At 40.4% G+C, this 24,703-nt stretch overlaps 1 protein-coding gene across 1 annotated transcript in view; it reads right to left on the bottom strand.

Annotated features, from left to right (window-relative positions):
- The window catches only part of MDFIC2 (MyoD family inhibitor domain containing 2), a 52,308-nt gene that overhangs the window by 22,531 nt on the left and 5,074 nt on the right, over nucleotides 1-24,703 (bottom strand). Inside the window, exon 2 of the mRNA XM_067540203.1 lies at nucleotides 2,314-2,352. Within this exon, the coding sequence (XP_067396304.1) occupies nucleotides 2,314-2,352 (39 nt within the window). The remainder of the gene's footprint in view (nucleotides 1-2,313; nucleotides 2,353-24,703) is intronic.

Raw genomic sequence — 24,703 nt, forward strand, 5'->3', positions numbered from 1 at the left:
CACTGCTGAGGGGCATGTAACACACAACAGAATCAGCCACGCTCAAGTTTGTTAAAGTGCTTCCCAGCCTCTGTTGTTCATTGTTCACTTATGCTGATGCCACTTTTCCTGTGTCTCCCTTAGGACTTGTTCACCATTTTACTGGGTGTATTAGAAGACTGTGTGCGAAAGCGATAATCCAGTCCATGAACCAATGAATCACATGAGTAGACCCACTAAAGTCATCACCGAAGACCGTATGAGTAATTCCTCCCCAGTGGGAGTAAGAAAGTCACAGCCTGGGCCTTGGAGATGAATATTTAAACATCAACTAAGTGAAAGAGGTGCCACCACTTTTACATCAAAATCAGGCAAAAATCCAGCCCTAAGCGTGGCGTTCATCCTTTCAGAACAGGGCCCTTGGTTTATTCCTCTTTGAATCTATTCTGTATTCAAAGCAAGCACGTTTTTTCTGTCACTATACCGCTATTGTTAACAACTATAAATGTATTAAAAACACAAGGGCATTTCAGTATGTGTATTGTGCATGAGAAATATTGTTACATGACAAGCTCCAATTGGCAAGTGAAAAGAGGTTTTATTGAAGGAAATAGCAGAAGCAAACAGTGAACTATGCAGAATAATGGTAATTGTTCCTTTAACATTGGCAGCACACGTTTACTTAATATGACTGCTCCTCTGTCTCTGCCTCATCCAGACCCAGAGGACCTGTTAGACAAGCAGGCAGCCACCTCTCTCTGGGATCAAGCTGTCAATGCAAACTTGCTTTCTTTCTATTTCTCTGAGCTAAGCTATACCCCCAGAGCTCCAGAAGCTTTTCCTGAGTGAAAGCTTTAAAAAAGCTCTATTCTAAATTACATCACACGAGCTGTTCTCTTCAGACTGACAGAACAAAAGAGGGGGGAAAAATGCCAAAAGTACATTCTGAATGACTTCTTAGTTACACTGAATGATTTGCCTCATCTTGGTTTAGCAGCACAGATTAATGTTGCCTTGACCTTGCCTAGCTAACCCTCAATGAGCTTCCTGCTAATTAGTTTCTGATCAAAGAAAGCTCAATCAGTTGGGGGGGGGGAAGACAATAAAAAAATGCAGCATAGAGCTAATGTATTCAGCTCAGTTCAATGCAAGACCAGAACGTTCTGAGCCCAGTTCAAATGATGACTATTATGTTTTGTTTACTGAGTGCCAGAAGTGTGCCCGGTGCTTTACAAACGTTTTAAATGATGTAGTCCTTGCTGCAAGCAGTTTATTATTATTACAACATCCCAAAATGGGCATGGTGCACAATCTTATACGCTCCCAGTCTAATTCAGATACACCCAGAAGGTCAGGTCAAGAGTGGGGTGGAGAAAGACACGGCAGAAATCTTAAAGGCCTCAGTAGCCAGCTCTGTCTGAGGCTATTACAGAAATAGAGGGATTGGCCGAACATTTCCCAGTCCTGCTGTTGCTGAATGGGGAGGGGATTAGCAGGCAGACTTCTCACTCCCTTCAAGGAGCTTTGCATTGGATTAAAGGGGTAGAGTGTCCCCTAAAGCAGCAAGAAATGGCCAGGTGGGAGGGGAAGTCTTTGCCATCCTTCCCACTACAGCAGATAAAGGTAGAGAGGAGGAAAAATCTTTTGGGATAAGAGGTAGTTACATTTTCAGCAAAAAACAGCAAGATTCATTAGGCAGCCAGTGATATTTGCCCAGAGTTTTCAACTTTGCACCAAACCAAAGTAAACCACTTTGTTTGGGCAGTTCAAAATTCTGCAAACCAAAACATGCTAGTTTTATGCAGCTCACATTCTGACCTTCGAGGCTGTTTATCAAAAGGTGCTATTGCAATGTTCACAAGAGAAAGAGTGTTTAACCTAGGCATCCGAGCCAAGTGCCCAGCTAAGGTAGTGTGGGTGAGATAATATCTTTTACTGGACCAACTTCTGTTGGTTTAATAAAAGATATTACCTTACTCACCTTGTCGCGCTCATATCCTCGGACCAACTCAACTACAACAATATTGCAAACAACCGACATAAATACACGATAAGGTGGCCTACATACATTCGCCTCTGAGTTGGATATGTCATTTTACACATCTTAAACTGTCGCTGGTTCTAATAAATAGACACACACATTCTAGAGATCGGCTGAAATTTGAATCAGATGACAGATCAATAAATAAAGCCAAACGATATGTAGACCAGTAAATTATATATAATTAAACTCTTTATTCTGCATGACAGTGCTACATAAAAGGTTATAATTATTGTAACATCATTTAATATTCTCCACGGAAAGGGAAAGCTCAGACAGGTGGGGAAGCTTACCTGAATCTCCAAGAGGCTGTAAGATAGGACTGGCCAAGTCTGAAAAACAAGAATTAAACACAAAGCATTAAATCTATAAGTATAAAACTCATGTATAACTCATTTATATTTATAACTCATAAAATTGTGAGGCTGGATTTTGTGGATTTTTGTGGATTTTGTGGATTTTGTGGATTTTATGGCCTGGATATCAGTGTTTTGGAAAACTGATGTATGCACCCTAAAGCCCTACTATTTTAACTGAAGAGATAGAGTCCTCTCTTGCACCACTGGTATACTGTATGTGCAGAATTCCCATTGATCAGAATCTGCTCAATTGCACTGTTTAGGCTAGATCTATAGTAACTTTCACCCTGAATGGTCCCAAAGCACTTTACCTACAGAGAGATCATTTAACCCACCAGTGGAAAACAAAGAGCTTTGCAGATGTGTTTAACCCCCACACTACAACCCCGTACCAAAACTTAAGACAGGTAGTCCAGAGAAATATCTTTCACAGTTGAACCTTTCAAGGTGGCGTAATAGATAGGTGGAATTAAATGATATTTGCCCAGGACACCACCTCCAATACTCTGGGGAAACTGGGCTCACCGGGACCTGGGGAGAGGGGCCACCAATGTGCAGCAAGTAAGGAATGAGCATGACGAGGTGGCTTCCCCTTTCCTTCTCAGCGACTTGAAGATGGTGCAAACGGGAGTGCTTCTTGCAAACGATTACGTAGCAAAGTCCCTCTCCAACTGGCGACTGTGAGTTTTCCTTAAAATTACAATGCAGAATTATGATGACTTCAACTCTGACAATTCCTCTGAGGTTAAACGAACTATGGGCTATTCATTCCATTCCCGTGTGTCCCAATTTATCTTCTGTGAACGACGGCAATTCCTGTCTACAAAGTGATTTTTTTTGGAGACACCATGTAAGTAAAATTGTTACTACATTGTAAAGTCTTAGTTGATTTGCTCAGTTCCAGAAAGTTTAGTCCATGGTGAATTATGTTTCACGTAATTAAATCTCTGTAGCTATTCGGTTTATGGCCACTAGTTAGTTCCAATAGCTAGGACAAGCTTGACAAGCTCACAAGTGTCTTTCCAGCCTGCAAGTTTCCTGTTTTTGTTCTGTCTCATTTCTACACTTGCCAGTACTCCCCTTCTTGCTTCAGAGCATTAGTAATGCCAATAAAATGCAATGTGCCCAGTATATTAGCTAAGTTGTTTCCATTTTAACCAGAAAAAATCTATTTAATTTAGTACATTTGGCATGAGGGAACTGTATTTGTCTCTGGGTTGGGCCACGATAAGCCAATTGTCTCACAGAGGCATAGTGCATTATATTTAATTTTGCTTTTAGCAGTACATTTACTGGAATCTCCTATTTGGAAAGTTGGTATGAGCTTTGGTAATCTAATTTTAGGCTGGTGGATGGCGATGGAAATATGAACTATGGGAAACAAAATGTTATTGCCATATGTTCTGGATTGCGGTTTGGTAGCAGGAATTGCTTGTAATCGAGTGGTCATCAAAGCATTTCTCAGGGGATGCAATGTGTATATATAAATATCAGTTTTCAAAGAGTAAAGAAAGGTACAACAGTTATTGTGACAAAGGTTTTTCAGCATGTTTCTGATTATTCTCTTGGCTGGAGAGTTGGGGTTTCTAATTGTAAGGTTAAGGAATCCTTTTTATCTATCTCTTGCCTCCTAATCCTACGCTAGACAGTATTGTTTTCTGTGCCTTTTGTCTTCTGCTGAAGGAGACAATCTCTGGCTCATGTGAACATCTTGTTAAAGTCTGCTGAGGCTTACGGGGTGTGACAGTTTTCTTTCTGAGCCTTTTTATTGGGGATTTTTATGCCTGCTTTTCTGGGAGGTCTTTGAAATGTCTTTTATGTAGCAATCATTTCCCTATTTCTTTGTTGTCCCAAGATGTTGAGATTGTATGTTTCTCATCTGTTCCTGTTTATATTTGGTTCTGGTTGGTTGTAACACTTTTGCCTGAAATACTGTGCAATACTACACAGTTCAGAATCTCAAAAATGTTGTGAACTGCCCTAGTATTCCAGCAGAGCTGATTTTTGTTTTAAAGCAAATTGAGTTTTAAAATCCCCGTTGTCACTTTGAGAAAGGATTGAGTGAAAAGTCTGAAATGTTATGAAAGGATTCCCACAAAAGACTACTGAAGAGAAGAAATATAAAGAAACTAGACAGCTTTCCAAAAGAGATCTGAGCCTGATTTTTCAAGTGCTCACCACCCACAAGTAGTCCAGATTTGCTCCCACGGTAAGTGTGATACTTAGGGCCAAATTATCTTACGACCTCAGCAAAAGAGTTGGTTGAAAAATTGCTAATTTGCCATTTCTCTATGAAAACCAGACACAAGTTTTTCACACATTTTCAGGAATAATTGAACTGATTTTTTAAACTAGCTATAGAGCTGGCCCAAAGAATTCCAAAAAATGTCAATAAAAACACATTTTTTGCTAAAATGTTCATGAAAAATGTAACTTTTTTTTTAAACCAGATCATCATGCACCACATTTTTGAAAATTGGCCAGTTAGTTTGATCTGAAATGACAACTGAGCCCTTCTGAACAATCTGGATCTGAATGTGGGAGCTGATGTTTGGAAAATCTTGTCAATAGGGCGCTGACTGTGCAACCCCTGGGTCTCTGGTTTTCATTATGGGACACTGTCTGCACCACTTCAGCCTTGCAAAAGAACTGGGGTAAAACCCTGGCTCCATTTAAGTCAATGGCAAAACTCCCATTAACTTCATTAGGGGTCAAGATTTCAACTCAGATTTTTTCTATAATACTTACTGCAAAACTCCCATTGACTTCAATAGGAGCTGGATCATATCCTTATTAACTGAAGAAGAAAGGGCCACCCTTTAGCCACTTTCCTTTTGCTCTAGTAATTACCTGTTCACAAGATTCTATTTTTGTCTCCCCAACAAGCAACATGACCCACGCAACACACTGTTCCACCCCGCCCCTCATGTTTCACTTATAGCTTCTCCGATCTTTTTTTTTTTCAGGGTGTTGTGCATTAGATAATCTTGTTTCATTTTCCCCACTGTCCTTAAAGCACTCTGTTCCAGATGTGATTTCATCTTAATTTATATTACCAAATGTGTGTGTTTTGTTAATCTGTTTTACAGGCAGCATAGTGCATATTGACATAGCTCTGATGTTTATAAAAATTAAGTTTCACGCCATACTTATTTCTCTTCCTGTCATATAAAATGCTCAAAAGTGGCACTGTTGCAGATTAACATCGTCCATTTAAAAAGAGGATTTATGTTTGTATTTTTTCTCACTACCTTCATTACAGCCATAAGTTAGTTACTTATTATAGTAATGAAAATCTTGTGGGACCATCAAAAGGGCATTCATTTGCTATTGAAATATCAATTAAGATAACATGCAAACTAATATAGTAATCAAATAAAACTGATCGATAACAAACTTTTTTTAAAGCTGCAGAGGCATGCTAACAAATCTATTTGATCAATATATGGGATGAAAAAAAGGGAAGACAAGATTGACTGATGAATAAAATGAAACTGACACAAATAGGCTGACAGCCAGTTGCAAGTCTCTTTAGGGCAAATGCAATTAACTTAGAATAATAGACTCAAATTTGATGGTTAGAAATGCATTTTTATTAACAATCACAGCCTGAATCATTATGCACTCTTATGAATAAAATTGTACTTATATTGAGTATGTGTGTGTGTATGTATGTATCTGTACAAAAATAGACCTCACTGGGTGAGAGCATTTTTTTTTTTTGAGTGTCAGACAGAATAACAGGATTTGATTTAAAATAAAAAAGTATACACTACTATACACCTAAGTATTTGAAACCATGACATAAAATCAAGTATAGTACTATTAAACATAAAGGCAATAAGCACCGGTCTAGGATTGTTGGTCCTTTTGGGATGTGAAATTGCAATCAGGGATTTACAAATTTCTTTTTGAAGAAGGGAAGTCATTACTAGAAACATAAGCTCATTCTCTTTACTTTAATAGCTATTTTAAATCATTCATTTAGAAAATACATTAACAATTTATTGTATCGGCAATATGTTTCTATTGGCATTCAGCCTCCATGCTTTTTTACAACCTTTTAAACAAATTATTTCATTAAAAGAGGATTAGAATTAGCAAAATGATCCTACCAATTTCTGCAAATGCTACTACTGAAAAGAATATTTTCCTGATTATTAAAAGGTATGAGGTCTTAAAAATTTTAAAGGGGAGGGGAGATTCTCAATTGTTAATATGTCCTTTCTCTTTTGACCTTCATCGCGGAGGTTAGTTGTTATTTGTAAGTTACTTTAAATATTATTAATCTAATTTAATTTCTGAAGAAATATAATGTCTATTGTTTGCATGGATCCCACAGGGCACAGATATTAAAAGAGATGTCTTGCAGATACACATATAATGGCAAAGTGCCCTTTTTCTCAGAAATGGGTACAATATACAGGATGATTTATGTATATCAACATACAACACAGATTCTAGTATATATGATGTTAACAAATATAGTGTAAAATGACTCCAATACTGAGGAACTCACAGTGCTTGAGGGTTAAATCAATGTTAATATCATGAGAGGCGTGCTCATAGAAAAAATAGGCTTCACACTAAAATTACTTTAGGTCAAATGCTGTCCTCTGCTGTGAAATGGGAGTGATGGAACAATGAATGGCCCTGAAATCAACAGAAAGGGAAGTGACATACTCTCCGCCTCCCCACCGCCTGTGAAAACCCTTCTATAGAAATGCCATGCAGCTGGTGGATGCAGCGCAAGTTTGTGAGGGTTGTTGGGCTGCAGTCAGGGAGCAGCTGCGCACAATTTACTCTTTTTAAAGCTCCTATTGACTTCAGTAGAGGTGAACCCATTTACACCTGCTTAGGATCTGGCCCTATAAGATTGATTCTCCTTTCATTTCATTGATTTTACACCAGTGTGACTCCACTGATCTCCATACAGTTATTCGTGATCTACTCTGTAAGTAAGCAAGAAGAGAATCAGGCCCTGCATGCTGATTGACTAGTTCTCCATTGATGTCATCATCTCACAGAACAAGAATGATTTATTTGATCCATAAATGTCTTGTGGTTTGATTCTGGTTACATTTAAACTGGTTTCACAGCAATCTCACCCCATTGATTTCAATGGATTTACTCCTGAATTACAGGGATATATGTGAGAGGAAAACCAGACTCTTAAAATCATATCTTAAGTCATTTCTCTCTTAATAGATAGTCTCTTAAAAAATCATCTCTCTCCAAAAAATCAGCAAGTAAGAAAAAAGTAGATGTTTTAAGTGCATGCTATTTTTCTTAACACAGTTGTCAGTAACAGCAATATACATCTTCGATAAGTGAGCATTTTCCACAATGTTCCCCTCATTCATTTTAAAACTGCCTTTAAACTCACAGCTTTACTGGGTACATTTGCTGAGGCCCTTGAGAGTGTACATAAGAGGTTGATTTAATTTAATTTCATACCAGTTTACTTTTTTCCATGTTTTTGTTTCCTACAGATGTGAGGCCCGATCTTGCATTTGTTGTGCATCCAAAATGGGAGAGCAAGTTGTGCTCAGTGGGACAAAAATGAACTTTAAGCTACCTTTATGCTCCTCCAAACCTAGGGTTCATCTTTCTAATTTATACCTGGCTGCCCAGGTCACCAAGGGGGCACTCTGAGAGTTGGAGATTGCTGGTGTATAGGAACACCAGGGCCACCCACTTTATTCCCTAGCTGGGAGCCAGGAGTAAAGATGGCATAGAATACAACGCCTTAAAGGGGGAATCCTCATGTAAGATGACTTAAAGAGTCCCCAAAATAGCCAGACTGAATGGAGAATTTGGGCCAAGGATGGACAAATTTTTCTTTCAGATCATTTAAAACACTTGTTTTGTTTCTCCTCCCACCGGTGAGGTGCAGGAAGCAATGGCTAATTCTCCTATGTTCAGAATGATAAGGATTTATGGCGGGTAATCCACCCTCCCCATCAGTTATGCCACCCTTTTCTCTTATTAGCACGCTGTGCATGTGTAGGCTCAAGTTCGATTCTATTGTATTGATTCTATTATTGATATTAAAATACCCTTACCCTTTTGGTACGTGACAAGCCACTACCGCAGTTTTTCTGAGGCTTTGCATTTTGACCTGGCCTTCCGGCTTATGTGACAGAGATCTGCTAACTATTGATAACTTCATTTGAAACCATCATCTGGTCCTTGATTTTCCTGTTTGTAAAGTTCCCAAAGGTCCTGATTGTGAACCTGTTGCTGAAGTACATGTGTTCTAAAATCGCTGTTTAAAGTAACATGAACAAATGTCCTGAAACAGAAAGATCCATTGTTACACGAATTTACTTTTGTAACAGTAGAAAATGTTTTCGATGAGAAAAGATGTTATTGTGTCTGAAGGACATCTGAGACTTTCAGTTACAAGTTTCAGTCCACTGTTAAGAGACTAGTGTGTGAATGGATGAGTGAGTGATGTGTGTGCGTGAGACTAGGGAGTGACAAAGAAAAGCGCCAGCCTCGAATGTTTAAGGGAGTGAAGATAACAACTTTTACGACCCAGCTGGCCGAAGAATGCCCACCCTGATAACTCTGGAGTCCACCTTGAAGGACGAAAACAAGATGAACTGTAATAGATAACGACAATGGTCACACTTGCAAAATATGGGTGATTGGTAATCACACCCGGATGCAGATGCAGCATGACGAAGCAGAACCCATAGAGTGGCATAAGAGCTTACCCCTATAAAAAGGGATGAAAAGATGAGGACTTTGGGTTTGGTTCTACAATCATCCTCCAGAAGCATCAGTGCGCACGGGCAGACCCCTGCTTCCTCCCTCGTGCCTTAGCCACCTGGCCAGTGGACTAACACGAGTAACTGAGGTTGGTAACTATACTCCATCTCTGTAGAACTTTGTGTGTGTGTGAATGTATTAAAAGAAATGCATTTCAAATTGTTTTTGTTGTAGAGAATTTTAGTATTCGCAATAAACGTGGTGTATTGCCTTGCCTCCCCTGAATGTGATCCTGCTGTTTATTTTTCTAAGTATAACACATGTGACTGTGAAGTACTAAAGAGGCAAATTGTTCAAAAAGGCCATTTATAGTAGTAGCTTCTGTTTATTTAAGGGGCGCATCACTAATCAGATTCACTGTGTCTGCCTCAGCATCAGCCCCTAGTCTGACTTCTACTAGACATCATGTTGACTTAGTTCTATAGGCGTGAACTGGGTGAGCCTGTATTTTGAATCCAAAGAACGAACAATGCCAACAAGAATCACAGAGGATGGAGTTGGAGAAGACCTCATGGGTCAACTCGCTTAACTCCTTACACTGAATGAAATTTTCCTGTAGGCTAATACCTTAAGTGTTTTCTCTAACCTCTTCTTAAACACCTCTAAGTGACATTGCTGTGATCACTTCCTTAGGCAATTCATTCCATTGTCTAATCATCTTTTCTCTTAACTCATTGTCCTACCAGCCAAGCTAAATTTTTCCTTTTCCTAAATAAGCAGTAGAGCAGGTGTCTTGCTGTGTAAAGAGAAAAAAAACCTTAATCTAGTAAATAACATTGAGTTTCTTTCTGGGGGCATGGAGGAGGCAGAAGGGAGGTTGAAGTAAAGTGAAGCCCACCCGTTCCTGGATTTACTTATTTATTTTAAAATATTAAAGGGCTAAATTCTGTGTTCTCACATCCACGTAAAGCCAGAGTAACTCATCAAGACACAAAGGGAGTTACTCCAGTTTCACATTGATGTAAGTAAGATCTGAATTTGGCACAAAGTTGCTAAGCTGGTAGCTGTTTTATTTATATTAAGTACTGCCTGTGATAATAAAATAAGAGACTGAAATTACTTTAGTTATTACAGAAACTCTAAGAAGACAGTTTTCTAGGGTGCTCAGCATCTGGCAACCAAAAACCATCTAACATGCCCAGTATTACGGCACATAAATTCCTCCAGCAATCAACTGCTTGGTTTGGTTTTCTAGTAAAACACTGACCAGGCACTAGCAGTATTAACAACAGCGACGAGAGACCTCATGACTGGAACTCCATCATGCCAGGTGCTGTACATCACATAGATGGAGGCAATCCCAAAGAGTTTACAACCTAAATCAACTCTGGAAGTATGAGGTTTTTAAACATCGGAACTACAGCACAGAGAGAGATCAAATCATTTGTGGAAGCTCACACAGGAAGTCAGTGCCAGAGCCAGGAACTGAACTTTGCTCATCTGTACCCTAGGCCAATGCCTTAACCACAAGACAATGATTCTCCAATCTCAAATAGTCTTGAAAATTGTTATCATCATCCATTGGGTTTCCTCAAGTTATTTTTCCACTTTATTCCCTACTCAAAGAAAGGGCTTTACCTCTCCTGGCTAGTCCCCCCTGTGTGTGATTTATGCTGAAAATGGTGGAAACTTATTTCATTATCTTTGGGCAATAATACTGGCCTCCTGTACACTCTACAATAAGATACAGTCTATGATGACTGTGCATTCATGGCGTACCAACAATTCTCATGAATCACTTTATCTTTCATTTCAGCACCTGTAATGCCCTTTTTAGTTTAGTTTTTATTTTTGCAGGTAAATATTTGCTTAATTTCAGTGACACTCCTGAAATTTTACTGAGTGAAAGCAAATTTGTGAAATTTCAAATTATACTCATCTTAAAACAAAATCCCGATAAAATCGTCAGCCAGCAAAATCACATAATTCCACTAAAAATCAAAAGAAAATACAGCTACAAAACACTATTTTTTTATACAATTTACTATATCCTGTAAAATTAAATAGGATAAAATAAGATTATTATTCCCTTGAAATTCACTCATCTATCTAGCTTCATAGATTTGTAAGGCCAGAACAGACCACTTGATCGTCTGTCATGGCACAACACAAGCCATAGAATTTCACCCAGTAATTCTTTCAGTGAAGGAAATTCTTCTTTACTACATAAGTGAATGCTGTCAAATCCAAATAGAAACTGTAAGGTCAATGTAGGCCCCGCATTTAGGGCTAGATCCTGTCCCCTTGAAGTCAATGGGAATTTTGCCATTGATTTTGATGGGAGCAGGATCAAGTCCTTTATTTTCAACTTGAGACATGTAGGTTGGAATTATGAAGAGCGATTATTTAAAATAACCACGATGTAATATCAGTGTCAATTCCATTTTTTTAGCAGATGTAAAGCTGCTGTGCTCTTGAACTCTGGTGAATTGCAATGGCAATGTTAAAGAGATACTATTAAGACTACTTAAAAGAACTATTTGTGAAAATTGTCTCTGGTTAAAAAACAGTATAAATTGCTTTTTTATTCAGTCTGTGCAATTATTTATTTGAATGGGTTTGTATATTATTACAAATTAATGGGAATAAGCAGCTAAAAGAGTCATGCTAATAAGACTAGTTGACATTGGATACGGGAAAGCTTACACTCTCTTGAGGATGAAGATGGCCTTCCTCCAAAGCAACAGCTAAGACAGTCTTAGTTGCAGAGCAAACACTGTTATTACAGCACAGCATTATGGATCGATGATGTATAGAGATGCTGAAACTGAAAATCAGCAGGTTAAGTATGTTTAATAGGGCAAATCTGTGTGCAGGGCAAATGTCCTTTCTACAAACAATCCTTCCTGCCTGATGTTGAGTGCCCTCAGTTTTCCTACATTCAAAGCATGGGTGCGAAGCTCCTTGCAGGATTAGGCTCTTATTTTATATCATGTCTTTCCTGCAATCTGCATATCAAAAGATTTAAGAATTAAATAATAGAAACAAACACTGAGAGGTATTAGCAAAGAGGAGAATGTGTAGCTACTGCGGACATTAGAAATGGACCTTTCCTAATCTGTATACATCTCCTACCCAGAGAGGGCTGCATTTTCATCCAGTTCGGGTTAAAATAACCACACTTTCCTTCCTGAAAGCACTAAGGGTCTAGTCCAAAGCCCACTGAAGTCAATGGGAGTCCTGACTGAACAGGAACTGCATGAAGTAGGGTATTCAAGGCCAATTGAAAGGTGCTACTGCCTCTTTCTCTAAGAGAGTTGGAGGTGTGGCCTAGTGACTATTACAGTACGGGACTGAGAAGCCAGAAACCTAGATTCTAATAATGCAGGACTGACAGTCCTGTTACAGCCAGTGGCAGTTTTGCCAGAGCCAGTGATTTTGGGTGGCACAAGGTTTTGGTTGACTAACTTGAAACACATAGGGCCTGACTGTCAGAAATGCTGAGCATCTACAGCCCCAAATGAAGTTAATGAGAGTTGCCATGCACAACATCCCTGAAAATCAGGTGTAAGCTGAGCATTCTAAAAACGAGGTAAACGAGATCAGTGTCCACTTTTCAGTGTTTGCATTTCCGGCCTTCAGTCTCTCAACCTATAAGATAGGGGGATGGGCGGGGCAAAGTTTTTAGCTGAACTTCCCCAAAGTTCGAGAAGGTTCAGCTCTAGGGTTTGGTTTGGTCCATGATAGAAATCGGATCCAGCCACAAAGTTCAGAGTTGGAGCAGACCTTCACTCAAGTTTCCAAAGATTTGGTTCAGGCCAAACCTTCTTCACACAGGTGTTGTGAGGCTTAGCTTGTTGAAGGCAGCAAAGTGCATTGGGATCCTCAAGTGGAAGGTGTGGTGTAAAGCATTATTAATGCCTTTTCACCTGTCTTAGTGGAAAAGCCCATTATTTTAAGTTCTCCATGCAGAACTGTAAATTGCTCAGTCAGTAGAACCAGGCAAAATGATTAGGTGTCCCCTCTCACTGAGTATTCACGGGGACAACCTGAGGTTTTCTTTTTCACAATTACTCATGAATTTGATTGAAGCTTAAATGTGTCTATTTCCATTAGCAAAACTTCTCTCTCTTTTTGGTGTAGATAAAGTGAATTATTGCAAAGGATAAAACCATGATTCTCCCCCACCCCCCCATTTTTCCCTCAGGGTGTAAAGCAGCTTTTTTCATGGTAAAATGGCAGTCTTTTACTTGTGTAAAATTGCCTTTCATTTTTGTAAAAAACCAGGAAAAATAAAACAAAAAAAACCCCCTGAGACAAATCTACAGTGGAAGGGAAGGAAGATAAAGGTATAGTTGAAAGCAGCAGACATAAACCAGTAAGTGCTCTTCTTGTAGGAGTAGAACTCCATCCTGATTAGTAAACTTGCCTAGCTCTGCAGAACCCCATTAACAGTTTATCTATTAAACTGATTCACCAGATGTCCAGTCACTTCTAGTGCTTTTTTATTTTTTAAGCTAATGACCACGGCTTCACCTTGATTTGATCTGACTGACCCGGAACAGAGTGCTCAGTGATCTAACCTCTTTGTAACACATTTGGCTGGAGCAATCGGAACTCAGTCAGCACAAAGTTTTAAAGGGAAGTCAAACCAAGCCTAATGGGAACATAGCAGTGAGCTTGGAAGGCCTTATTTGCTAGAATTCAAGCCCCAGATCTGCAGCTTTGCTCATGTCTTAATGGTCCGGTCTACACAGTGCTCTTGAGAATAATGAATGTATAATCCCATATCCCACAGTCCATTATCACACAGTATTTGAAAAAGTTCCCATTAACTAAGCAAAATACACGTAGGCAAAAATATCAATGTGTCTCATTAAAGAGGAAAAATGGAAAAAATGTATTACATTAGGGCCAAGTCCTGGGCTGCTGGGCAAAGCCACAATGGATTTATGCAGGTGATCTACTAAGTGGAGTGGGGGAGGACATAGATTCGTACCTATCCCCATTAGAAAATCAGAGGGGGGGTAGGGTGACCAGATTGCAAGTGTGAAAAATTGGGACAGAGGCTAAGGGACAATAGGCGCCTATATAAGACAAAGCCCCGATTATCAGGATTGTCCTATAAAATTGGGACATCTGGTCACCCCAAGTAACATTACAGCTGGGCCATGGCCTCTATCACAGCCTACTGGCCGGACTAATGCCACATCTTCCTATTCTGTTAGGCCCAGATTCAGCAAAATACTTGAGCCTGTGCCTAATTTTAAACACACAAATCCCACTGAATTAAGTATCTTGCTGAATCGGGGCCTCAGTCATAAAACTCTGCTTAAAATCATACTCCGTATTCATGTGGTTCTTCTGCAGTGCCTCTCTCAACACATCTGCATCTGGTCACCATGGCCCACTGCCTTGTCTTGTACAACAGATAGCTGAATCTCTTGTGCTGACTGTCTTTCCTGCCACAGAAACAAAAATTCTGGCTTTCCACTGCCCTTTGGACTTTGCGTGCCTGCAATGCAGCAGTGGTGGTTCTAGGGATTGGACTCTTCTCTTACATCGTAACTTGGTAGGAATTTTTGAGAGTGGGGAAGGGGCGATGAATCGCTATTGGAGAGTGCTGTTGAAAGTGACAGATAGGCGCCATTGGTATTACCCTCTTCAATAGGCAGCCGATACTCCTCAGTCCTGCATTACTGCACCTCTGCTGGCCAGCTTGTTCCTGGGCATAGACCAGCAGGTGTTCAGGCTGTGGGCACAGTTTATAATGTGAAAAAATGGCTACGAGGCACTCTGAGATATTTGCATGAACTCAGAAAGCACTAAAAAGGATCAGACACCTAATTGTTATTTATGAATCAGTGACCTCTCTTTTAGCTCCTCCCCTCCGCTCCATCTCCCTATGAGGAGTCTGTCCCACTTCCTGAACCTGTTCCCTCCCTCTCTGACCCCGAAATAAAATGAGGTGAAACATGGTGTCAGCTGAGTTCCACTTTGGGTTTCTTGGAGTTGTTTGAACGCAGGAGGCACAAATCCACAAAAAGGGATACTGGGAAGAAAACGACATCTTTCCCTCCAAACGCTACAGCTCAGGAGACACTCTAGGCTGTGCCTCTAGGCAGGGTCTCTGTGATTAGAGTCCTCAAGAACTTTAGACTCTATGTCCTCCCAGCCGAAGGCTTTAACCATAGAGTGGAGCTATGGCTACAGTGACATGGTGCAACCATTTCTCCCTGACCCTAGGGCCCTGCCAGGTGTCACTAGGAGCAGCAGCAGAAAAGCTAGAGCCCTTAAGTGAGGGGTAAGGAGCAGTCAGGCCTAAGTATCCTGCTAGGGCTAGTAGCCCAGGCAGAGCGTCCCCTAGCTGATGTCAGGAGCCATCCCCCTGCTCCCCAGCTCAGGGCGAGCAGCAGTCCCAGCACAATTCTTTAGGACAAAGAGTCAGCAGGAGCACAGCAATTCCTGTGTCCTTAAAGCTCATCCATTTTACATGTGGGAGGCAGGACGTTTGCTGCCATCTGTGAAAACAAGACGATGCACATAAATCCACTAGGCAAGCTGTCATTTGAGTAAAATCTCCACATTTCGTTGGGTTTAATAGGTGCCCACCTCACCTGGTTACACAGTGATACAACCGGGTTAAGAAACTATGCGATGGTCCCACTTTGCGGTGGTCTGTAGAAGTACAGTAGTATGGCCCGTTTCCCTTGTTGAAAGTGGTTAGAGAAGCTGTGGTAGAGTCACTGCAGTTGTGCTAACTACAGTTATTTGCAAGCACAGAACTTAGACTTGTTTGTGATGTGTGTTTTCAAGATGAGTACTGCACTCTAAGCCGCAGTGTGGTCAGGGCTTCAAAGGCTAGAATGACAAATGTAGATGGCTGAGGCCGGGCATGGTGGAATTTCAATCGAATATGTAACAGCTTGTCTAATTCAGCTGCATAGGGCAGTGTCGGAGAGTAAATCTCCCCTCCCCTTGCTCAGCCCTGCTCTCAGGATATTCCTTTCTACAAGCAGCTTGGCAGAAAGCAGATGGAGAGTGCTTGGTAGTTATCAAATACTTGACTCTTCTCTCTCTTCTTGCAGGGCAGCTCAACTGGCCAGGTGTGAGGGAGGAAAATAAACCACACTCTTTCAAGAGTTGCAGTAACACACTTTTCCTCCGGGAGCAAGAAGCGACCAGGGGGAAGAGTTGTACCTCAGTGTAGTGCTTGTGAGGCAAAATGCCTCCTGCGGTTGTGTGCTACCCCTTGCTCAGGGTTGGGCCTAAAAGCACAGTCGAGCTGTAAGCATTTTCCAGAGCTGCTGAAGATATATTGCTACATCTAGGTAAACGTCTCATTCGTGCACTAGCTAAGTGTTTTTGGTTGCCTGAAAACTATAAACAGTTAAAAACCTGGGCAAATAATGGCATTTTATGTATAAAACTGTCTTATTTAAAATCTAACTGAAATTACCTTAATGAGTTATGTATGGTGAAATACTGGCTTTTCCTTTTTCTTTCTTTTTTTGCCCTGGCCTCACACAGGGATATTAATGATTATTTGTCAAAGTCACACTGTTTGCTTACAAGCGACGAAGGCTTTTTAGACACTATAATGACAGCTTTTGATTCACTTGATAATATTTAGAATAAGCCATAAAAGCCAATCTCTGAACGAACAGACCGTTTTTATTGGCTTTTAGTGCTATTACTGCTATCGTAAGTGGTAAATTGGCCTAATGCAAGTAATACTGCTGTGTCATACTGTAAAACCGCTGCTTAGTTTTAGATTTTATTTATTTTACATGAAAACATTTTAAGGCATGGAGATTGTACTATCCTTTCATGACTACTGGTGGGTCCAGGGCTGGAGCAATGTGAAGCTTGAACTGATGCTTACGTTATATCTTTTTTGTGCATAAAGTCTCCTCTGGGTGACCGCAGCTCACATTGCTCAGGGCAAAGTGCATGTGAGCCAGGGACAAAGCATTCTCATTTGAAGGGATCCAGCTTCAGGGGTGGCCAACCAGTCAGAGATGAAGAGTCAAAAAATAGATGTAGATATCACAAAGAGCCACACCTCTCTTACCCTCCCCCCAAAATTCACGCTGATGCATCAATTTCACTTAGAGTCTCAAAGAGCCGCAAAAAGCTGCATGCAAAGAGCCGCTTTAGACAAATCCAGAGTCTGAACTTCTTTAGGAAATGCTACATGCAAAACATTCCTATCTGATAAATCTTTATCACCATAAAGAGATTGACATTTCAATCACCACCAACTCACAGGAGCCACTTAGAAAACATCCCTACCCCAAGCAGATCTTTCTATAACCTGAAATAGAAAGCAACAGACTCCCTGAAGTCCACTAAGGACTTCACTATTGCTAATTTGTTTAACACTGAAGATGCTCAGATACTATGATATTGGTTAGCAATACACCACTCCTAAAATCAGATACAATTCTTTTAATTATGGTGTTATAGAAGAATTCTCAAAATATAAGCATTATTCTTTGGGACCATTCAAGGTTGATTGGCCTGTTAATAATAAAATAGTGTAAATTGTACAAGTTGGCATTCAGTGGGTATGCACAATGAGTGTAATCTTACAATGTGGAAGGCTAAAGGTGGTCTCAGGAAAAGCAGCTAATAAGTGTATGTAAGATGAAGCAGGCTTGCCTTTGCATAATTGGAATAACATGAGAATGTGTCTTAGGTTTATATGTAACACCTATCAGTTTTGTATTTAAGCCCTATGCTACTGAAATTCACTTCCATGCATGGGGCCTTCATGAGGCTTAAGTGGAAGTTAATTGATGCATTGCCATTTTGCTGGCTTTCAGCACACACAGGTAAAGTTCACCCACTGGAATAACACTAGAAAAAACAGAGATGGGAAATACCAGCGTGATTTTGCATTTGGCTTGGAAAGCCTCATTGAGCATTTTTTTAGTTTGCAAAATAAGGAGGTGGGGTTCTGTATCTGAATAATCAAAGGTTGGAAGTCAAATTATTCTGGTTTGGACCAAAGGGATAATCTGTTTTAAATTAAACGAAAGCATGCAGGTCCAAAATCTTCCCCACGTTGCACTGAAAATTCATTTTTTTAAAACCCACTTGTTGGTTTTAAAGACTGAATAGCAATTAATTGAGAAATATGCATGCAGCTAAAGCAGTGATTGTGTGTAATATAATTTACTTCTTTTGCATATGCTGCGGGGACAGGAAGGAGATTTGCAGATTCAAACTTTGGTTTTGGCATCCAAATGTCTGCGGGTTCCTGTAGGTTATGTGATCTCTTTTTTGCCCACACACATTGTCTGTTTTCCATCTGCATAAAGCTATTTTGTTTTTGATTTTCCTCTGTAACTACATTTCTGTGTGTTGTTTGAGCCATTATTTTTTATTTAGAAAATTGCCTTCTATAAATTACCAAATAGATAGGCCCTTTCTCGCCTTAAATTTTATTCCTGATTGGTTTGCTTCAATGGGAAGAGATTAATATGCCCTGTATTATTTTACTCTCTAGACCCTACTTACATGATCATATTGAAGCAGAGTACATATTTACCTTTTCATTATAGATGCAGTGATACTGCTAAATTGTGTTCACATCACATCTATTTAATCTCTAAAAAGTTTGGAGGACTTGGCACCTGCATCTTCTGTAAATGATGGAACAATATTTCCTTTCCTTTCAAATTGCTTATGGGCATATTTCAGCAAAGATTTGTGTTAGTAATCAGTTCAAAGATGCATCATCAGCACTGAAACCTTTTTATTTGGCTGGAGGAGCTCAACAGAAAAGCGTTCATCTATTTTTCTATCTCTGGGGCTTGTCAACATGTTCACACAGAGGTTTCTGGAGTGTGTATATTAAAGAATGTGTGGATAAGGAATATAAAACATTACTTTCTTAGATACAGCAGCCCTGGGTTCATTAAAACAATAATAAACAATCTGTCTGCATTTTCATTTAGCTAATTTTGTGCGTTGTTTGAATGTCTTCAGTGGGATTAAACCCAGAAACCAGAGGTGAGCCCTCTCTAAATCAAGGAAACCTGAAGAGGCTGCCTTAAATAGGATGAAAATCACCTTGTGTAGAGGGCCAGCCAAAGCTCACCCACCACTTAATTAGTTTTTAATTCATGCATAGGTCTTATGTTGATCCTTTGTGCAGGGATGAATTCCACCTGTTGTGAATAAGCCCTCACTTTATTAAAAGAAAAATGGGAGACTTTTGAACCTCCATAAAAGCTGATCAGTGCCTCTGCTCCAATTTGTTTTCAGTTTTGGGAATTCAATCACGTCTTGTTTCTGTAATTGTCAGGGTGGGGCACTCCTCAGAGTGACTGGCACTGCCCAATTCTGCATATCAGTTCTCACCCTGGAGAAGCTGAAAACAGGTCTCCGAAAATCGTAGCTGTGCAAAAAGAAACTTTTGAACTATGGAAAAAAATCCCAAATGGTAAAAATGTACAGGTGTAGCACTGAAATTACTTCCCGCCAATGGATGAAAGTGTACTTCCATTTGAAACATTGCATAGGTTACTTTGGAATGTATCCATCTGAAACCTGTTTGTTTGCAGAAGGACTGATGTCTCTAAATTCATGAAATGGGGACCATCATTGGGTAGAGGAGTTTAGAGTAGGTCCCAGTTTGCTCTAACCTATGCTGTAATTGGCATATTGCTGGCATGAGAATCAAACAGAGTTGCCGCCAACTTATTTAAAACTCTCCTTCATGCTGGGTGCGGCTGAGAATCTGGCCTATACAGCAGATTGTTTCTGATGGGTGATAACTTAAGTAAGAAAAAAGATTTCAAAATGAATTCCAGGAAAACCTCAGCGAGACGGTGACAACTCTGACTAACAGGAGTGCAGTGACTGCTTTTTCACAGTAGTAAGCCTTCAGATACACACTTAATATATATGTCTTCATTAAGCCTTCAAAAGCTACCCACTGAAGTCAGTACAGTTACCCCCAGAGTACAACTGGTGTCAATTATTATTTGTTTTTTGAGCCTTCAAAAATGTTTCCATTGGCTAAGGAAAGTAACTATGCTTCTCTTTACTTTAGAAGAAGAGCAAACAGCTTACTGGAAATGATAGATGTACCAGAGTCAAACACCAACAAATTCTTGTTAGAGAGAGGATTTATGTTCAAGGTCTTTAACAATTCTATTATGAGTCTTCTGAAATATGCACCGCATTTATTGGTAGTGAATGTTTTTTATAACACAACATCATTATTGTGCCTATTCACATATGTATATCTTTCTAGCTTCCACTGGAGTTCAACACACCTCTTTCACATCTAATAGATCCTTAAACAAGGTGAAATGGTAAAAATGCTTCTATTGAGACAATCTGTGCATGGAATGTTTGGCTCTTGCTGCCTGCTGAATGCCTGGCTGTCTCTCTGTCTGCAACGTACAGAATTATAGATGGTTATCAATGGCTACTTTAAACGTACTGGGGCAAATTTAGATCTGCTGTAAGCAAGAACAACTCCACTGCTTCAGTGAAATTTGTGTCTGCTTCAGTTAAACCTTGGTCCAGCGGCTTGTAAGCGCACTTTGAATATCTCTGAGCCAAATTCTGCAGTTTTTAATTGTTGACACCCAAGATGACTAAGGAAATGTAGGTTGGAGTCTATTCTGGCTTTCACATCACCAAGAAAATTGTCAACTAAATTGTAGCTATAGCGCATAATTCTGCCCCTGGATATACTTGAGCAACCAAGGGCAAACTTTAAAGACAATAAAGTTGCACAGGCACAGCTGAGAGCAGCATTTGGCCTGCAGAATCTTTATTGATGCATGAGACAGAAAGAACATAGCCTATTTTCAGATCTCAGCTTGTTTACCAAAATGCTTGCTCAAAAAACTAGCTTTCCCTGGCAACTGAACTTGAATTGAAAGCCAATGAGACTTAACAGATACGGGACCATTTTACAGTTAACTTTCTGAGTGGAAGTGTACTTTTAAATATCTTCCTATTGCTGGAGAAAAGTCTGCCTTCTTGTTCAGATCCTACTCTATGACTTTGGTCACACTTTTTTTTTTTTTTTTTTCATTTCCAAGGAATCTCACAGTGCAGAGATCAGGGACTGCACAGTTTATAAAACTGCCATCAGTAGCAGCAAGCTGGAATCATTCTACATTTCATATACTCCAATTTCATTGGAGTTGAGTCTTTAAATCTACTGTTTTACAACTTGAAGGAAGGGTTGTCTTAATTAATTCATTTGGTCATAGTTCTGAAGCTGACATGGCATCTTCCAGGAATTCCAACCCTCTGGGATCAGTATCATCAGTATTTACATGTATTCATTTTCTTGTCTTTCTTAGTTGGAAAGAATCAGCTCAGAGTACAGCATTCATTGGGTAAGCATTTTGGTATTTTATTTGTTACCGTATGAATAGGCCTGAAAGATCCTACTTCACCAGCAGTCTTTTCTAAAACTCACCAAATACATTACTATAATTCAAACTGAAAACTGAGAAGTGAAAGGCCTTCTAGACTAAATCCCTGCCTTCAGCTTAATTTGGGAAGCCAGTTTATGGGTGTTTGAGCAGAATTGTGTCCACTGATTTCTGAATCTTTGAGTCCTATTCTGTTTAATTAAGCTCCTGAATTTAGGTTATGTCTACACTTCAAACTAAGGTGTGATTGTAGTGTGGGTAGGCATACTGGTGCTAGCTTTAATCTAGCTAGCACAGGTAACAACAGTAGAGGAGACGTAGTGATCCAGTATAAACCCACTGGGGGTGCACTTAGATTGCTATCTGCAGTGAAGTTCATGTCACTACCTCTTGATTAATATAGTTACCACTGTTAGCTAGATTATAGCTACTATGGGTTTGCCTACCCACACCACAATCACACTTAATTTGCCGTGTAATTTATCCTCCCATCAGGAGGTGAATTAAATAGGTTTGGACTCTTTTAAAGAATCAGAAGTCAGTGGACTCAGTTCGCAGTGTAGACTTACGCTTTAGGCCCTCTAAGTTATGGTGAGGATTGCTTACACCTCCAGGAGCAGCCCAGAAACCATCCTAGCCCTGCTCCAGGCTGATAAATCTGTGCTATGATATTAAGAGATGCCACACAGAACCGCACCCCATGGGACTACTTGTGGAGTGAGGTACTACTTGGTGTCAATATCATCACTCCAGTCAGGTCCATAATATGAGCAAGATTCACTTTTAATATGAACTGCATTCATTAGGGGGGTTAAATGTACTCCTGTGCAAAAGTCTTTATCTACCATGTAAACCCCACTTACACTGGTGCTGACACTGTTCTGACCCACTGCACAGGGCTAAATTTCACTCTAGGGTGAAGATCTATTGGATAGAGCAGTGGATTGAAGGTGTACACACTGTTTGCAAGCGGGGGAACTAATTTTTGCCAAAACGTTACTAGTATATAAGAATTGTAGAGTGGAAAGGGGCTATTTTGGGGGAAAGTCTGGAGACTGGAATTTTTTTTCACACTTTTGGTGGAGGCGCGTGGAAGCCAGTTTGTTAACTTTTCACACAATTTATATTTGGAGGGGGATGCCCAGAGCAGATTGAAACCGTAGAGCTTTGTGTGAAAATTTCACGAAACAAAATGTGAATTTTACACAAAGAACGTTGTTCTAGTGTTCCTGGGATATGGTCCTTGCTCTAATCACTTTGCATGAAACCGACCCCCAGGCCAGCAGGAGGCCTACACACCTCTTATGTCCCATGTGTCCCACTATAGCCCTTACAACAGGCACATAAGTGATGCATAGACCTGTGCTGGCCCTGACACAAAGGTCAGTTTCACTCTTTACTACTTTAGACAAGTCTCACAACCTCTCGCTGCCTTAGTTTCCCCATAGGGATACAATTAACTCAAGTTGTGAGACTAAGTTTAGTGTTTGTAAAGAACTCTGAGGACCTCTTTCCAGTTGGAACTTTGAACCACGTCTTCAGCTGATGTCAACTGGAAGAGGTCTGTTGACTTCCCTTTATCCTAGCTGAGGCTCTGATCAATACTATCGTAACACTAGACCACTTCACTGATGTAAGTGAGCATCTTCCCCATGCATCTCATTTACAGAAGCATCTCTGTGCTGCTCTAATATTGTATTGATCCATTTTAAACACCTAATGAGTGTTCAATAGCCCTCTGTGTTGTTTCTTACCTGGGGTGTGATGTTCTGGTGGTTGCACCTCTGGCTCGTGTGTGAAACCGGTGGGAACCATGGGTTAAGACTGCTCAAAGGACATTTCTTTAACACTGCCTGCAAGTTACATCAGTGTCTTTTTACTCATTAATGTATCAGTCTTCATATCTGCCTTCATATTTAGTACACTAATAAAACAGATGAAATGATGGCGATATTGATCCAAACTCTGTGTTGATGTAACTGGGCAAAACTCCACTTAAATTAGGGGAGATGTATCCATTTATGCTAGCAGAAAACTTAGCCCATTGTATTTTTTTAGAGAGAAGTAGGAAAAAGATCCTACACAGTAATGGTCACTGAAGTTGAGATTTTACTTAAATGTTTTCACTATTTCATCTTGTGCAATTTCACAGGCCTCCAGTTTTACAATAGTACAAACACATGTTTTCAGAGTGAAATATGTTTGTGCATAGGAAATAGGTCCATTTCTCCTTATTATCAGGCCTGTTTAAATAGAAAATGAGCCAGTGTTTGCTTCATAAAACTGTGTACTTTAGCAAAATTTTCCTCGCAAATGGGCCCATTTTTGAGTATAGAGTGAAATGCAAAAATCCTTGAATTTTGAAAAGTTTTGCAATTACCAATATTTTATACACATAAGGCCCTGATCCTGCCATCAGATCCACACAGATGGACCCATTACCTTCAATAGGACACTGTCTGCAGGGAATCCGATTTGTTTCTGGGTGCATTGACCAATCTCTGCAGTCCCAATTAGGGACGTAAAACCTGGTTTAATTAAGAATCCGTTTAAACATTCTAATAATAGAACAGTTAAACGCTGGGGGAAGGGCAAGCCGTACTGGACTCGGCTCTTCACTGCCAAGGGAGAGCTGCCTGCTACAATGGTAGCTGGGCAGCTTTCACTCGTGGGGAGCTGAGCTGAGCCCAGTTGCAGCTCACCTCCCCCCGCCCCCCCTGCACTGGGCTCTGTGTATTCCCACGAGCAAGAGCTGCCCAGCTGCGGCTTGCCCCTCCCCCGCCACCGGGTTCCACACCTCCCTTGCTTGCGGGGAGCCCATGCTGGGCTCTGCGCTTCCCCACCAGCAAGACCTGCCCAGCTGCTCTCGCTAGCAGGGAGCCAGCCCCCCTCCCCCAGTTTAAACAGTCATCAGCTGTTTAAATGTGTTTTAAACAGACGATGACCGTTTAAATGGTAAACCTTTTACATCCCTGGTCCCAATCACGTTGGAATGAGGGAGGCAAGAACAGAAGAGGAGGGAGTCATTCCAATTATGCCTGTTCTGAGACCCATTGTCAGCCTAAGGAGATGGGGAAAGCAATCAGAACAGCTCACTTGTGGGACTATCTGGGGCCAGATCCTTGGCATCCCATGCCAGCTGTTTGGCCCTGCATTGGGAACACAAACAACCCTAACAGGAGAGACGGTAATCG

The sequence above is a fragment of the Emydura macquarii genome, unplaced genomic scaffold (genome assembly GCF_026122565.2).
Source record: "Emydura macquarii macquarii isolate MOO-44397 ecotype Brisbane River unplaced genomic scaffold, CSIRO-AGI_Emac_v2 contig_71, whole genome shotgun sequence".
NCBI lineage: Eukaryota > Metazoa > Chordata > Testudines > Chelidae > Emydura > Emydura macquarii.